General features: G+C 36.5%; 1 protein-coding gene across 1 annotated transcript; it reads right to left on the bottom strand.

Annotated features, from left to right (window-relative positions):
* Positions 1-360: 360 nt before the first annotated feature.
* On the bottom strand, positions 361-14,677 carry LOC137403952 (EF-hand domain-containing protein D2 homolog). The gene is made up of 4 exons (XM_068090081.1): positions 14,429-14,677; positions 10,380-10,527; positions 2,963-3,097; positions 361-902 (listed from the first exon to the last, which is right to left on the bottom strand). The coding sequence occupies exons 1-4, from the start codon at positions 14,602-14,604 to the stop codon at positions 771-773; spliced, it is 591 nt and encodes a 196-aa protein (XP_067946182.1). The 5' UTR covers positions 14,605-14,677; the 3' UTR covers positions 361-770.
* Between the last annotated feature and the right edge of the window lie 1,234 nt (positions 14,678-15,911).

The raw sequence follows: 15,911 nt of genomic DNA, 5'->3' as shown, positions 1-15,911 counted from the left end.
TGCTTCTATTTATAATTTTATTGATATAATCAACTTCGTAATAAAATTGCTTACAATTGCTGAAAGTTTGCAAAAAATCGCAAATTTGAACTATTGAACTTGATTAGAGATAATCTAAAGTTTTTTATTTCTTGTAAAATGCTTGGCATGTTGTGACAAGTACTTGACATGCCTCCTTCAGTTTATACGTATCACATATATAGTGTTTATGCTTTATTAAGCTATTTTGTGTGTAGTGATACATTTTTTTACTTTTAAAATACATGTAGAGTATGTAAGTTTTTCGTCTGAAGTTTCTATCGATGAAAAAATATAATTTTTATGCAATTTATACTCTGCTATAAGTTTTAAGAAAATTGCTGAACATCATTACATTTATTATATATAAATACATTAATTATAACTGCAATGTTTTCAGTGAGAGCAAAAAATCTGTGCAACATCAAAAGATGCCTGTGAAAACTTCTACATTAAAAACACATATACAGCAATAGCTTATACAGGGAATTTCCTAGTCAGCTCTCTAGTGATGCCTAACTTTGTAGCTCTTAAGTTTTAATCATCAATAAAAAATCTAATATTCAGAATGATGGGAAAATATAACGAATTGGTAACCTAATATGGAGTTGTCTACACTTCTTTCTTAAATAAATACTCTGATTATAACATACTAGTGCTGAATGAAGGCTGATACAAAGCAGCAATACGTACTTAGCAAACACTAGTCAACTGACAGGAAATGACATCATGATAGATTAACTGAGTGTTGACTACGTAAATTTTGCGGCCTTAGCCTGAAATTCCGCTCTTCTCTGCTTCTTCTCTTCTGCTGCCCGTCGTTTCTCCTCTTGCTCTGCTCTGATTTCTGCCTCAAACTTTGAACTCTGGCCTTGTTGATTTATCTAAAATTGTAAAAGTTTCATAGCCTATAAACATTTTAAAAAGTTCATAAGACTGCAATGCACTACAATGCACAATAGCATAAAACTTGATTAATTTCTAATAGTCTATGTCAGGTATTCGGGTATATTGAGTGTCATTACAACCTGCAGATGGCCTCAAATATAAAAGTGTCATTATTTATCTGAAGTGTTTTAAAACAATATCAGTCTCACTAGGGTCAATGATATACTTACAATTCATGTTATCATATTATCAGTTGCCTAAACAGTGAGCGCATGCTGAAGAGATGTCATAACATTATCTGAGATGTCATAACATTATCTGAAACGTCATAACATTATCTGAGACGTCATAGCATTATCTGAGACGTCATAGCGTTATCTGGGGTGTTATAGCGTTATCTGGGACGTCATAGCGTTATCTGGGACCTCATAGCGTTATCTGAGACGTCATAGCGCTATGTGAGACGGTCATAGCATTATCTGGGACGTCATAGCATTATCTGAGACGTCATTGCATTATCTGAGACGTCATTGCATTATCTGAGACGTCGCGTTATCTGAGACGTCATTGCGTTATCTGAGACGTCATTGCGTTATCTGAGACAGCGTTATTTGAGACGTCATAGCATTATCTGAGACGTCATCGCGTTACCCGAGACGCCATAGCGTTATCTGAGCCGTCATAGCATTAGCTGAGATGCCTAAAGATGAAAATTAATAATTGTCAAACGTATTACAAAAGTTGACCTGGTTTGGGAGTGTCAATAATGATATATTTAGCATGATGCAAGAGGAACAAGGGTTGAAGCACTACACTGTATGACACACTCATGTTTAATGTATCATGGCATATTTATGATAAGTGAATGATAATTTCAATGGATAATACATGTAAATAACCATTGTTTCATTTTGGAAGGTTATACAAGAAGCCATCTCAACTGACCCATGAGTCAATGCAAGTAGTCACCTTTTGAATATTTTCATTTACAGCGGTGTCTAGAATCTTATTTTCTTTTTACCAAAAGCTGTACCATACGGTATGAAGTGATTGAAAAATAGCTATAACTTGTTAAAAACACTAACATACTCTTCCTAATATAACAAGTGGTTTGAATTTATTAGAAGTTTACCATAACCATACCAGGTTACACTCGCTCAAATCAATATTTGTGGACATGGAAATCTCAGTGGTTACCGCCACCATGCCAAACTGATGCCCTGGTTTTATTGTGCATGCTCGCTAAATTCTTTTGAGTTTTACCAACAAATATTCGAGTAAAATTGATTAAAGATATCATGAGTTGCATTAGTGCAAAATGTTGTGATGAGTAGGCAAATCCTCATCTCGAAGTTAAAAAGCATGTGTTCAAAACGATGCAGCAAAAAATGTGCATAAATGCAATCATCTGCCAACTGCTGCTTAACCATACCCTGGAATCTTTTGCATTAAGTATGGTTCCCACTATATCATTGTATTTCAGCATTGATGCCAAAATACTTCGGTGAATGTCAGTGATTACAATGTCCACACTGTCATAAACACACCCCGTTCTTTGCTTCCGTTTTCACTTTTCTTTTTAACTTTTCCCGAAGTAACCTCTTTCTTGCTTGAATCAAATACTAGTCCCGCAGTGACTAGCACAAACGACAATATATAGATCACGCTATCCGCGACAACGATTCATCATAGCCAAAATTGTGCACATTGTACAGACTGGCATTGATGATCGACAAACCATTGGGAAAGTTTGACAGCTGCAAACTTGCAAAACATATCCGCTTTACTTCATTGATGCGATCAGTTCACGGTTCACATAGTCGAGGATGAACACCGAAAGGACAACAGCGAGATAGCGTGCACCAGCCTTCAGCATTGGATAATCTACATCGATTGAACTGATGGATTCAATAAACACTCATTATGCGCTTGACTGCAGCTGAATGGAACCTAACTTCGGTAAAAATATCGGAGTGTTATGAGAGCTTTTTCAAATCTATTCAAGAAATCATCACATCATTACATGAATGATTGCTACGCATCACAGACTTCTCACCTTGGATTGGAAAAATTTGGATGCCTCTCCAACGCCGACCTCATCAACATCGACCTCCGATAGAGCTGCCAACTGCTGAAGTCCAGAACCTTCTTCAAATTCTCCAGCTTGAGCCTTTCTGAATATTAATAAAAACTGTAACAAGAAATAAAAGAACACATTAATAGCATGCATCAACCCATTTGTATGACTCATGGTGACTCATAACTTATGGTGACTCATAACTTATGACTTGTCAACCGATGACTTACACTGCTACGATTTTTCGCCATTTACTCTCCAAGTACAAACAACAAACAGCTTGAGAATTATTTAAAATAGACACCACAAAAAAAGAAAAAGCCAAGTAACTTGGCGGTGTTCAAAGGTAGCTGAGAACAGAGCAGCAGATAGTTTTACAAGTTGTGAATTCTTCCTGCCCTCGAAGTAATTAGCAAACTATAAGTTACACAGTGATTAATAACTAGCCATAGTACTAAAACTCCAGAGGCTACAATCATAAATAGCAAAGTCGATAGTAATAAGGAGTAGAAAAAAACAAGAATAATAATAGTAAATACTAGTAGGACCAGTAATAAAGTGTAGGGTTAGTAGATCAGAGTACACCAGTAATAAGGAGTAGTACTGGTGACTAGGAACTAAAGCAACTAGTATTAATAACTATTGGTAGTCTGTAGTTACTGGTAACTACAGACTACCTATGGTACAGTACCTGAAGTTACTGTTACCAGTAGTTACTGGTAACAGTAACTACTGGTAACAGTAACTACTGCTAGTAATTGCTATTTGGAACTACCAGTAACTACTTGTAAGTAGTTACATGTACTAGTAACAGAAACTACTGACAAGTAGTAGTAATAACACATGGCACTTTAACAACTAGCCAGGACTACTAATAGTTGCAAGTACTAAAACTGTTCCTAGTACTAGCAACTAATAGTACTAGTAGCTAATAGTACTACTGGCTAGTTTTTAAATGGAATATGATCAGTGGCTGCTAAACAAGCCTGTTCAACCTAGCTGTAAGAAATAAGGGCTCACGGTTCATTTACGTTAAGGAATTTCTGCTAGGATCAAGTGAGTGACTTTTTAATGTATGCATTAAAGAAATAAGTAAGGACCTAGTTTTAAAGCTTCAATTTGTTTTCTTAATGATCTCAGGGAAGATAGCAGTATTATAAACTCCATTAATGCCTCTACAAGGGATATCATTAAAACATCCCCTAGTAGGATAACAACAATGCATAACTCTTAATTTTTGCAAGACTGCAATTCTTGCAGATGTAATTACTCATAAATTGGAGTACTGCGAGCTGAATGCTCCACTAATACAGGTATGCTGTTTCACAATTGCTAAGTTTGCATCTGACATTCTGAAAAATGGGTGGTCTTTACCCTGCCTGCATGTATGTTCTACAAACCCCGTCCCAACAATGGGATGCTGTTCATAAAACATTGTACAATTAATATTTACATTGCACTAATTCTTTGTCACACATTTTCTATGCTAGTGATGTACGAAGTTAGATATGAACTGAAAAAGACTCTTCTCTCTCGAGTGATAGAACTTGCATGGGTTAATCAACTGTATTCAGCGTGTGCCTTATCGAAGGAGAAGTCATCCACAGTCAAGCGTGCTTGACTATTACAGTGGACGTTCGCCATACGATTTTAATTCATTCCAGTGTCGGCATCCGAAAGCAAAAATTTCGTATAGAGGGATATAGAGACCCATGTAATTATCTAATCGAAACACCCCCTGGTAAAAATCATCAAAATTTTATGTAAAATTTTATATACAATTTTTAATATATACAAACATGTATTAAAAATTATTAACAAAATAATATGTTACCCTTAGTAGCTACAGTTGCCTACAGTAATTTAAGTGTACTTGGTGTAGTTAGCGGTTATGATCTGCAATAAAATGTAACATTACAATGTAATATGTGCAGTACGAGTTCTTACTTTTGAGGCAGACGTATAATATAAACGCTGAATTTAACTTAAATGAATTTAGCTTACTAAATACTTACTTGAAGCTAAGTTTTGGTATGTATTTTACTAAACTAAACTTTAACTTTGTCATTAGCTAAAATTTTATCACCTATATGCTTCCAGTTTTGTTTTCACTATAACTTGTAATGAATAACACTAAATCGAGAGAGACAACGAGCATTGTATCTTCTTCAAGCGTTGTGAGAGGGATTTCGGTGAATAGCATATCGGCATTTTTGTTATTCCGACGTATTCAACACACGGCTGCCAAATTTTAATTTCGAGATAAATTTTCGTTAATATCATATGGCGAACAAAATGTCATATGGCGGTGACGAAAAACATCGTGTTCCACATTCTAAGGCGAAAAAATCCTATAACAGGCACATCATACTCGAGTGCACTCTGCATCCAAATGACCCTTTTTTCCAGGGCTATTACTAACGAGAACATATTGAAATGGTCAGAACAAGTAATTATGTACATTCTGCAGGTTATTTTGCACAAAGTGTACTATGAAATGATGTTAAAAATAACAATTATGTAAACACAGTTTATGAACCCGTTTTTCATATGAAATAAAAGATTACCAAACACTACTTCCAGTTATAAACTTTAATACAATAGCATTTAGGAAAGGCGCAATATTTAGCAATTGACATGTGCAAGCGCGTTTAGGTTGCAATTTATACCCAATGCTTTATAGCCTTTTTTTCTATCAGACTGGGCTGTACACCCGCGACACCCCCTAGCGTATCGTTGGAAATAAAATGCATAGCTATTAAAGATTAGAATAATAAGCTAGTGGTTCAACTGCAAGCATGCTACATATCATACGACAACTGGACAACATCGTTTTTTTGACGTCAGCAAGCCGTTTGCACATGCGTTTGTTCACGAAAAAGCTGCCATATTTGTAGAAAACGATCGTTTTTCTTTTATTTAATAGTAATTTTTGGTGTTGTTTTGATACTATAATAAAAAAATTGCAAACAAAAGCATCGTTTTCAAACATTTATTGCAAAAGCTTCGTGTTTTTAATGATAAAATTTTCTATAAAGATGTCCGACAACGATAAAATTATGTCACGAAAAAACGAGGGATATAGTAATTGGTAAATAAGCTTTTCTAGGCTTCCTTATCCACATCAGGTATTCATTCGCTACACTAAGTACAGCGAATGAATTCTATACAGAGTTCTAGAAAAGTTAATCTACAAAAATTAGTAGACTGTGTATAGTGTGAGTATTATCAGTAGCATCAACCTATATACATGTAGGTCAGCTGACCTATAATCTATAAGCAGTTGGAGCCAGTAGGCCTACTATAACTAAATGCTCTGGGAAAATTACAGGTATATATCTTTAGCAACTGCTGGTTTTACAGCTTCCCAATCTCTAAATTGAATGTAGAGAAGATTGTATTGGAAACTGCTAATACCTGAAGATGATAAGAATCAGAGAGTTGTCCCACCACATCTAGTTATTACTAATTTATGTACAGTCATTTCTATAATTGAAGATACAGCTCATGGAGTTTTGTTTCTTCAATATCTGCTACCACATTTTTTATACATTTAGCTCAAAATCTATGTTGTGATATCAGACACAGGCTGGATGAATTGAGCAAGAAAAATTCAACCGAACTATGATACGAATGTTGGTACATATAAGTTTTTACGAGTTTGGTGAACTACAGTTAAATTCAACATAACGACTTATCTACTCCATTAATAGCCACAAGTCTTAATTCAAGGATTCCTGTATGTTCGACCAGCTGACCAACATTTTTATTGATAGTTAGTTTAGAATAAAAGAGAACACAATTTCATGCAAGCAATTTACTAGGCTTCATTTACTATCTGCTCATTTGTTAAAATGTGTATATTAGGTTTTAGGAAAACTATCGATGAGAATTTAAACTAAAACTTGAATATTTAAAATGTTTGCATAAGTAGTAGCTAACACTGTTCTTAAATAAGTACATTTAATTGATTACTTCAATCTATAGGCTGATTTGCAAAGCCACACAGGGTGGTTGGCAAAGCCACACAGGGTGGTTGGCAAACCCACACAGGGTGGTTGGCAAACCCACACAGGGTGGTTGGCAAAGCCACACAGGGTGGTTGGCAAACCCACACAGGGTGGTTGGCAAAGCCACACAGGGTGGTTGGCAAAGCCACACAGGGTGGTCTGTGGAATGACAGAGGGTGGTCTGCGGAGCAACACAGAATGGTCTGTCGAGTGAGAAAAATATTTGTTAACAGTCTAGAGAATGAAAGAGAGTCTCAGTTTCTCAATACCCTCAGTTTTCATAGAGCGATAATATAGCGACTACTGGGTGTGCCAGTGCCCACGTTTCCATAGACCACTATAGTAGAACAATGGTTGTTTGACGCCTTATGTCAAGGCATGTCTGCATATGAAATAACAGAAAATATGCCAGAAAAACCTAACAGATATATATAACAAATATAACAGAAAAACCTATGCGCACGAACGAGTGTGACAACATTGGTCGCTAAGATCATTTCCATGGCGCAAAGATGGGCATCGTGCTGGTGTTTCGCTTCCAAAAATTGACATTGAATCGCGACAGAATGAGAGTGGCATGTCTGTTTCCATGATGGCATTGCAACGCCATATGGGGGTGTAGGATATCGCTGTATGGAAATTTAGTAATTTCTTGTAGATGCTATCCGTGGGGCAGTTGTGTAGATATTATGTGTGGGTTAGGTGTGTAGATGCGATGTGTTGGATAGGTATGTAGATGCTATATGTGTTGGGTAGATATGTAAATGCACGTGTTGTGTAGGTGTGTTGATGCTATATGTTGGGTAGGCATGTAGATGCCATGTTTGGGGTAGGAGTGTAGTTGGTATATGTGGGGTAGGTGTGTAGATGCCATGTGTGGGGTAGGCATGTAGACACTATGTGTGGGGTATGGCATGAGCAATCCTATGTGAATCAACAAACAGCGATCTGACTCAGCAAGCTCTTAATCAACCGCATCCTGCAGCCTAGTAATCGTTGGATCAGTGATAACAAGTCATCAGCTGGTTGTCCTGACTAGGCGTTGACCACCCGCTCTAGCAATGACCTCAACAATCTATGCATGACCAACTAGAAGCTCATTGTCTGACCAGTTGCAAATCTATTGTTTCATCCTCAGCGGACCGTGACTGTAGACTTGTATGATTTCATGTATGACTCCGTATATTACACAACAATGAGGTGTTTGAAACTTCTAAAATGGCTTTCAATTAAACAAGACTTCAAAATTGTCGAATCATTCAATACAGAACAGTGTGAGGAATGGTGACTACTACTGTCTCTAAATTGAGATTGGTTGTAATTTAATCTAAATTAAAACTTGTATTGGAGAGATTATAATATTCAAGACTTTTAAGTTGACACGCTGAATAGGTCCTTCAGATTCACGAATCAAAAATGGTTTTATGGAATCGGTAAAGTTGCGTATGCTAGCATGTCGTGATCACGCCTGGTCTTTAGAAGGACCAAGGATGATCTATGTATACTTCAGTAATAAATATATCATCCTGTCTCACAGAGATCATAAGTAACAAACGCGGTGGCATTAACTTGCATATAGCGATAAACTAGGTTGGCAAATGAATTCTGTTTATATTTGAGTTGTTTGGTTTTTGCACAATTTAAATGAGTATTTTCATCAGGAGTGTTTTAATTGCTTGATTAGCCACTTATTTCCTTTTACATGCACCATTTCATGTATTATTACTTTAAATCTGAGCCAGTCAAAGATCCTCCTAGGATGCTTGGGAAAAAACCTAAGGCTGAACAGACATTAAGTACTACCTTTGAGACAATATGATTCCTCTGGCCCATGAGCTGTCTACCAAAAAGAGGATTTAGATAAAGGATTTCACTACTTAAGACAACTGCTTTCCCCTACACCGTATCAGGAGGAGTCCAGGTCATTGTAGTATTTAGTGAACTCGGGCTATATAGCATGGGAGATTGACTTTGCGTTAGCAAATCATGATTATTGTGTCTTTAGTTTTGATAAAACAAACAGCTTTGATTCAACTGTTTTGGTATGAGATTAATTTGAAAGCTAAACTAGCTTTACCATGAAAAGGAGTCCTAACAAAATCACTAGTTGAATTACTAGCTGATGGATTTACTTGCTGATTTATGAAATGCATTACTATGTGAAACTAATGACTACAAACACAACTTACATAAAAACCAAACCTCATCAATTTACTATACTATTTGGTATGCAACTTTGAGAATATTCCGGAATCAAAGGGAAAAATCCATGAGTCACATTAAGTGGTCTGTTGCCCTGTGAACTAAAAAGCTAGTCTTTGTCAAGATGAAACCTTGGTTAGATGCTGTGCGGGTGTAAAATAGTTGCCATGGTAACGATGAGTGAACGACTGCTAGATGAGTGCATGCACCAGCGGAACGGGGCTGATGCTACTTCAGTAATAGGAGCTCTGAGAAATCTATGGAGGGCAAATTGTTTAAAATTAGATAACAGCATTGTATAACAAAACAATACTTCTAGATAAGAGATGAACTGCATCTGGCATTGTTGGGAATTTAATCATTATTTCTTTCCCAGAGTATCGGTAAGTTGCGCTGACAACAGCAGCTATTTTAGAATATGCGAGGTCATCCCTGAGCTTCAGCCAACTAGGCTGTTTGTTTTCGTGCATGTATTCCCTTAAATAGCTTCAGTTCACAAGACCGACACAAAGATAATGAGGATGCTGTCTCAGTTCCCAAAATGAGGCTGACTTTAGTTTGTCTGATAGTAACCGAAGCCTTACATTTTGTGTGTTGAAAGGCTTGGTACCCCGATGGACAACAGCCAATCTACCCAACCCCTATTTTCATATCTTTGTTTCCATTTTTTGAGCCAATCCTTTCAATTTGTCATCTAATGATGATAGCATGTAAAATAGTAGCTAATAACTTGTTAACAGTTTTCTGTTGATTTCCATGACAACCATTTTACATGACAAGCAAGCGCTTGGAGCTCACTTGAACTTATGCAAGGAAATTGTTATTTTTAATGTTTATCATCACGCTACTAAAACGATATAATTGCAAAGTGCAACCGATCTTGTTATTGTGGGAATGTAAAACCATGCGCTTGATTTGCTATGGTTGGTTTTTCATGACCGAACGATCGTTTGCAAATTTAGCGATTCAAACTATAGTTCAGGTGATTTTTTGGCCCCTCAGTCGAAAATTCTCAGACAATCGAGTTTTTGATAAACCCAATTATTGGCCAGTAAACACAGAGAACATGTATAATGGGTTCTTATAATCGCAATGTAAGCTAAACATCACACAAGGATATAAAGATATAAAAAGGAATGAAAAAAGTAAAAATATGATTTAGTAATTTAATAACTTTTGCTTACCTCTCTAAAGCTGATTTTGTTATCATTGTCTTCATCAACTTCATGAATCATAGCCTTAAGTCCCAAGTGGGTCTGCGGGCATCCTAACTTTTCCATAAAAACTTTCAGTTCTTGTAGGTCTATGTATTTGTCCCGACCAGTGTCATATCTACAATTTTTGTCAAGAATTTTGGAATAGAAATGCATTTGTTTCCTTTTTCAGAGCATATTCTAGAAATCTAGCAGTTTATTGTGTCAAAAATAAAAAGGTGATGTGGTAACCGAGTACACTAATCTAAAAATTCTTTTTAGAATAAAGCTAAGAATTTTGGAGTACCATATAGAGTGTTAAGCTTCTGTAATAAAATTGCTCCTCAAATTTTGCAAAGCCACAACTTAAAGTAGGTTTCTCAGCATGGCCACATCTCTAAACAATCTCTGATAACCTACAGTAAAATCTGTAATTGACTGCCACTATCATGGGGGAAGGTTTGTAAAACAGAGCGCCATGGCGTTCAAATAGACGTTCTTATAGACGTGTTTATCTTCATTGTTATTAACGAGTACTAATTATGCTCGTTATAAGGAGGAAGGGGGCTTGACAGAACCCCCTATATTTGGTCAAATAATCAAATCAATCTTTAGCCATTCTACTCTGGTTACATGAACTTGCACCAAATTTTATTAGATTTGATCAGAAAGTATTGGTAATTCTCTATCAATTGCGATTGTTTCTTATGTTTGAGGAGTGTTTCTTATGTTTGAGGAGTGTTTCTTATGGTTGAGGAGATCTGATTGCCAGAATGTTTCAAGATTAAAATCGACAAAACTTGATCACGGCTAAAATGCTCAGAGGGAAAATACATGCAAAATGACATCACTAGTTGTTATTGTTGCTAGAGATATCAGCTATTGTGTTCAAGTTCCAGCGTTACACGACTCTATTCTGTCGATCTCTTTGCAACTATAAATGTCATAAGAGCACTTTTGTTTGTTCTAAGCGTTGTAACAGCGATCAAGTTTTGTAGATTTTAATCTTGAAAAATCCTGGCGATCAGACCATCTCAAATATCAAAAACACTCGCGAATGATAGAGACATACTGATACTTTCTGATAAAACCTACTAAAATTTTGTGCACGTTCATCTTTCACCCGCCGAGTCGACTTTACGGCTCATCCGAAGTGCTTTAGCCTGTGAACCATGAGTTATTAAAATTGCTAAGTTCTATTTGTGATGCTGTATTTAGAGGATTAGGAAAGGCGCTATTGTCTTGTTCAACTAAATGTGTTTTACAACCTACAAGTACGTACACTAGTTTATCTAGTGGTTGTAATCAACCAGGCCAGCTATCATGTATAATTGCACTCAATAACCACCTGCTCTCTGCATACATTAGCTGCAAATGAGTAATACACTCTTCCTGTTGCAGAGGGAACACTTGTGGTATTAATCAGAACAGGGTAGCACAGTCTAACCAAATCAAAAGGTCACAACATCCCCAAAATTATTCCTCTGGGTTGGCTACAACTGGCCTGTTAGTGACAGCCTTGACAAATGACAGGTCGATTAGGGCCCTCTCCAATAACCCGGGAGTACTTCGCAAACTCTTATCAATGTCTAAAGTCATTCAGTTACTATCCATACCAACAAACTTGGGGAGTTGTTCGCTACATACCATGTTTAACTATCAGCAATCGAAAGCGTATTACTCTATTGAGTAAAAGAAAGTCTGCAAACGAACAAAATGGCAATATTTTTAAACGTCTTCGTTAGAAATCAGTTGGTTATAGCCTATAAACTTTAATCGTTACTATAATAAGAACTCCATCCGTCTGTCTATCTGTCTGAAGCAATGCTTACAGGCTGGAAAAAAACTGCATCACATGGGAAGCGAACTTAAATATTCGGCTTTATGGCCAGGCATACCGTCAACTGTGCTACTCATCTACCTTGCTGAATTTTGGAATAATTATGCACGTAGCTATTACACATGAAGATCTCTCACGGCGCACCAGACTGCAAACATACTAGTATTTATAAAGACAGTCAGAAACATTCTCTTATGTTTAGTAGAGGCGTACGCATACCACTTGTTTTGGTTTGTAAAATCAGATTGCATCCGCAGCTCGATAATCGCAGAGATCACCGGAATACTTCTACAATTGTGAGGAACCTGAATAGAGAACCCCATTCTTCTACATGATTGGAATCCGAACACCGTACGCATACCCCTATGCGTAGGAAACTGGCAGAACTTTGAAGCGCTGTCTTGCAAGGAAGTATCAGACAAGCTTTGCATGTTTAATACCTTAATACCTCCTTGTCATAGCTGTCAGTTATTGCTGACCCAAAAAGGAACTAGTAGGTAGCCTTCATAATGAAAACATGGCGGATCAATTGAGCCTTCATGAACAACAATAAGGCTGATCAATCGCAACGATATATTTTGACAGAAGATGCATTTTATAGAATAAGTGTTTGGATCAAGTAGGACTACAAATACCTCACTTACCCAGCATCGACCATTATGAATTCGTCTGCAAAATCCATTACAAAGCAAACGCTGCCTCAAAACATTAAGAGCAATGACGCGTACCAGTTTTTGTGTCACATGAGAACAGTCACCCATGTTTTGTCAGTTCTGGTGACTGGCAATATTGTCACTTATCGCTACTATATTTGATTGTGATACTCAAGCTGTGCAAAGAGCCATTCCTTCTGAATCATACCCTGTTTATATTAGCAGCTTGTGTTTTCCTTCACCAGACGGATTGTTTATTTTTATAGAAAAAAAGTCGCTTCAAGGGCAACAGCTTATTATGCTTGGACTAACCATGGCATAAGTTATGCTCACTCAAGCCTGGACCGCTCTAGCAGCCACTGTTTCATCCAAAATTGTCACAACTCACCAGCAGCTAGTTTTCTTGATCTCTTATATATTATTCAGCAAGAAATAAGCTTTGTCTAAACTTGGAAAAACGCATACAATTAGGTAATTTGTCGAAAATCTAGCATTGCTAAACGTGTTATAAAACATTTCTTACAAAAAAAAACAGAGTGGTCTTTGGATTGTGACGCATAAATTCTTTCCAATTAATCCAGTTTTATGTGTACCGTAACGATGTAACCCTTTGGGTTGCTTACAGTAAAAAATTGAAGCCTGTTTCACATTGGTTAAGTGACAGGAAATGACACGCTGTGTATGTGAACATTGGAGTAAAAAATGTATGATACAAACAGAATTCTTTGGTTTTGTTTAACATTTTTGCTCTGCTAAAGGCTAGATCAAGTGGGCTGTGGACAGTGGGCTGTGGACGGTGGACAGTGGGCTGTGGACGGTGGGCTGTGGACGGCGACTGTTTATGGCGAGCTGTGGATGGTGAGCTGTGGATGGTGGGCTGTTGACAGTGGGCTGTTGACAGTGGGCTGTTGACAGTGGGCTGTGGACAGTAGGCTGTGGACAGTAGGCTGTGGACAATGGGCTGTAGACTGGTGTTGTTATAGAACGTTCAACGTAAACCGGGCTTCGAATTAGTGCATGGCTGGTAAATGAGTTGGCCCTGGGTTTGGTGGAAGGGTTGGTGCTGGTGCTGGGGTTGGTAGATTAAGGAACATGGAGGATACATATTTAGGGATAATAGCACTTGTATGGTAACATAGTGACAAGCATAAAACACTTTTCTCTGCTTGTTTGGTTTGAAATGAAGTCACAGAATGATTTGGTCTCTCAAAAACTGAAATACACGTATTTAAAATATCTTTGCAGTGCTTTCTAGTTGAAAGATTCACCAGATGTTGCCAGTAAATAAGAATATTATTTAATGAACGTTTAAAAGAAGATTCATGCTCATATGCAGTGCTTCCTGTTGCCTGACAAGATGAAGCATACGTTTGCTGATATATGGCGATATGAATATGCTTGCATTGGCAAATTTGAAGATAGAATACAAAGTGGCAGTGATTTTGCAGCAAGCAAGCAGATTAACCATGTACTTTTTAAACTGCTAGCATGCAATGTCAAATTATATAAATTCTAAGAGATACAATTATAAATAAACTTGCGCTTACGTCTCAAACATCTTCTCATAGCCTTTAATCTGACTTCTGCTGAATTCTGGGAACTCTGTATATGGATTAAAGACTTTCATAGATGGCATAATCCTTGGAGCATCGCTTCCATCTTCTCCAGCCTCATTAATAATGTTTCTTCTGTTAAGTTTCTTTGCCAGCTCGTCGGATGCCATTCTTAGGAAGAACAATAGCCGCTAATAAGCGTAAAACTAGCTGGCTAAGCGCTAACTAACTTAAACGCTAATGCGTGCTCCAAAGTTGAAAAAATAGTAACACATGGCAATGTTTATCACGATTGAACTTCCTTCTAGAAAGCAACCAATCAGGCAATTGCAACAAGAAAAGACAACTCTCAAAATTAGCTGGTTAGTGAAGCCGCTAGTTTCAACTGCATTTATCTGAAAGTTTTCATTTTAAATGTATTACATCATGAAATTCAATGCTAAAATGAACTACAACATATTTTAGATGAACAATAAAAAGCTCAATTAAAAATGAACTAGTTCATTACTGAAAAACACAATAAAGCAGAGAGACTAAAATGGAAAACTTTTTATAGACAAACCTGAAGCAAATGCAATAAAAAACAAATAAAACTTTATAACGAAATCTGACATGATTGGCCATAATTGTGTTCTCAATGTTACTGACAACAGCACTTTAGAGCCACTGTACTTTACTTTTTGGCAAGACCAAAAGGCTTTGCAAATTTTTATACTAAACAAAATATGTGGCATGAATTAATAAACACAATTGTGAAAAACTTTTTTGTTACTAGTCAGAACCTTTTGCAATAATCATAGATAACCTGTAAAACTTGTCACTATTTGCGCAAACTACTTACTGTACTTGAGGTTGAGTGTTTAGTTTGCAAAAGAATGTCTTATAGTCTGAGTATGATTGTTGCAAAATTATTGGAATAGTATTAATTAGCATAATAGATAGAAAGATAACATTATTTTTTATCAGCAAACATCATATGTTCTGACATAGAACCAACAAACTGTATTTACATTACATATTTGCTTTTGTATGTAAAACTACTGATTTAAACAATGCTAAATATTTATTTTCTGTCAAATATAGGTTTAAGATCTTTCATGGTTTGTATGATCATTTTTACATGACAATTACAGGTTTCCAGCTCAACAATTTACAAGATGTGAATTAATTGCGTACAACCTTTAATAATTATTTTAAACCTATGATGGCTAGTTCCTTCAACAATGCTCCACCTACAAAAATATTCACTCTCTAAACAAAAAATATAGTATTTTAAATGTTTTATCTCAAACCATTTATTTGATTGACTGTTTTTTATGATTCTCATATGGCATAATTTCGAGAGCATTTCTGTTTGAAATGAAATACCGTACAAAAGTATATATATGGTGTATATATATATCCCATATATATACTCATGCTACAGACAGTAGGTACTGCTTCGGCTATTGAAGCCTCATCAGGGCAGCTAAGAACC

This window comes from Watersipora subatra, chromosome 9, assembly GCF_963576615.1.
Source record: "Watersipora subatra chromosome 9, tzWatSuba1.1, whole genome shotgun sequence".
NCBI lineage: Eukaryota > Metazoa > Bryozoa > Gymnolaemata > Cheilostomatida > Watersiporidae > Watersipora > Watersipora subatra.
This window is presented reverse-complemented; position numbering and strand designations above follow the sequence as displayed.

Excerpts from the sequence above, each read along its gene's own strand:
- LOC137403952 (XM_068090081.1), bottom strand. The coding sequence starts at position 14,604 with ATGGCATCCGACGAGCTGGCAAAGAAACTTAACAGAAGAAACATTATT. Across the intron at positions 3,098-10,379 it reads ACAAAATCAGCTTTAGAGAG|TTTTTATTAATATTCAGAAA; the intron begins GTAAGCAAAAGT and ends TTCTTGTTACAG. Across the intron at positions 903-2,962 it reads CCAAATTTTTCCAATCCAAG|ATAAATCAACAAGGCCAGAG; the intron begins GTGAGAAGTCTG and ends TTACAATTTTAG.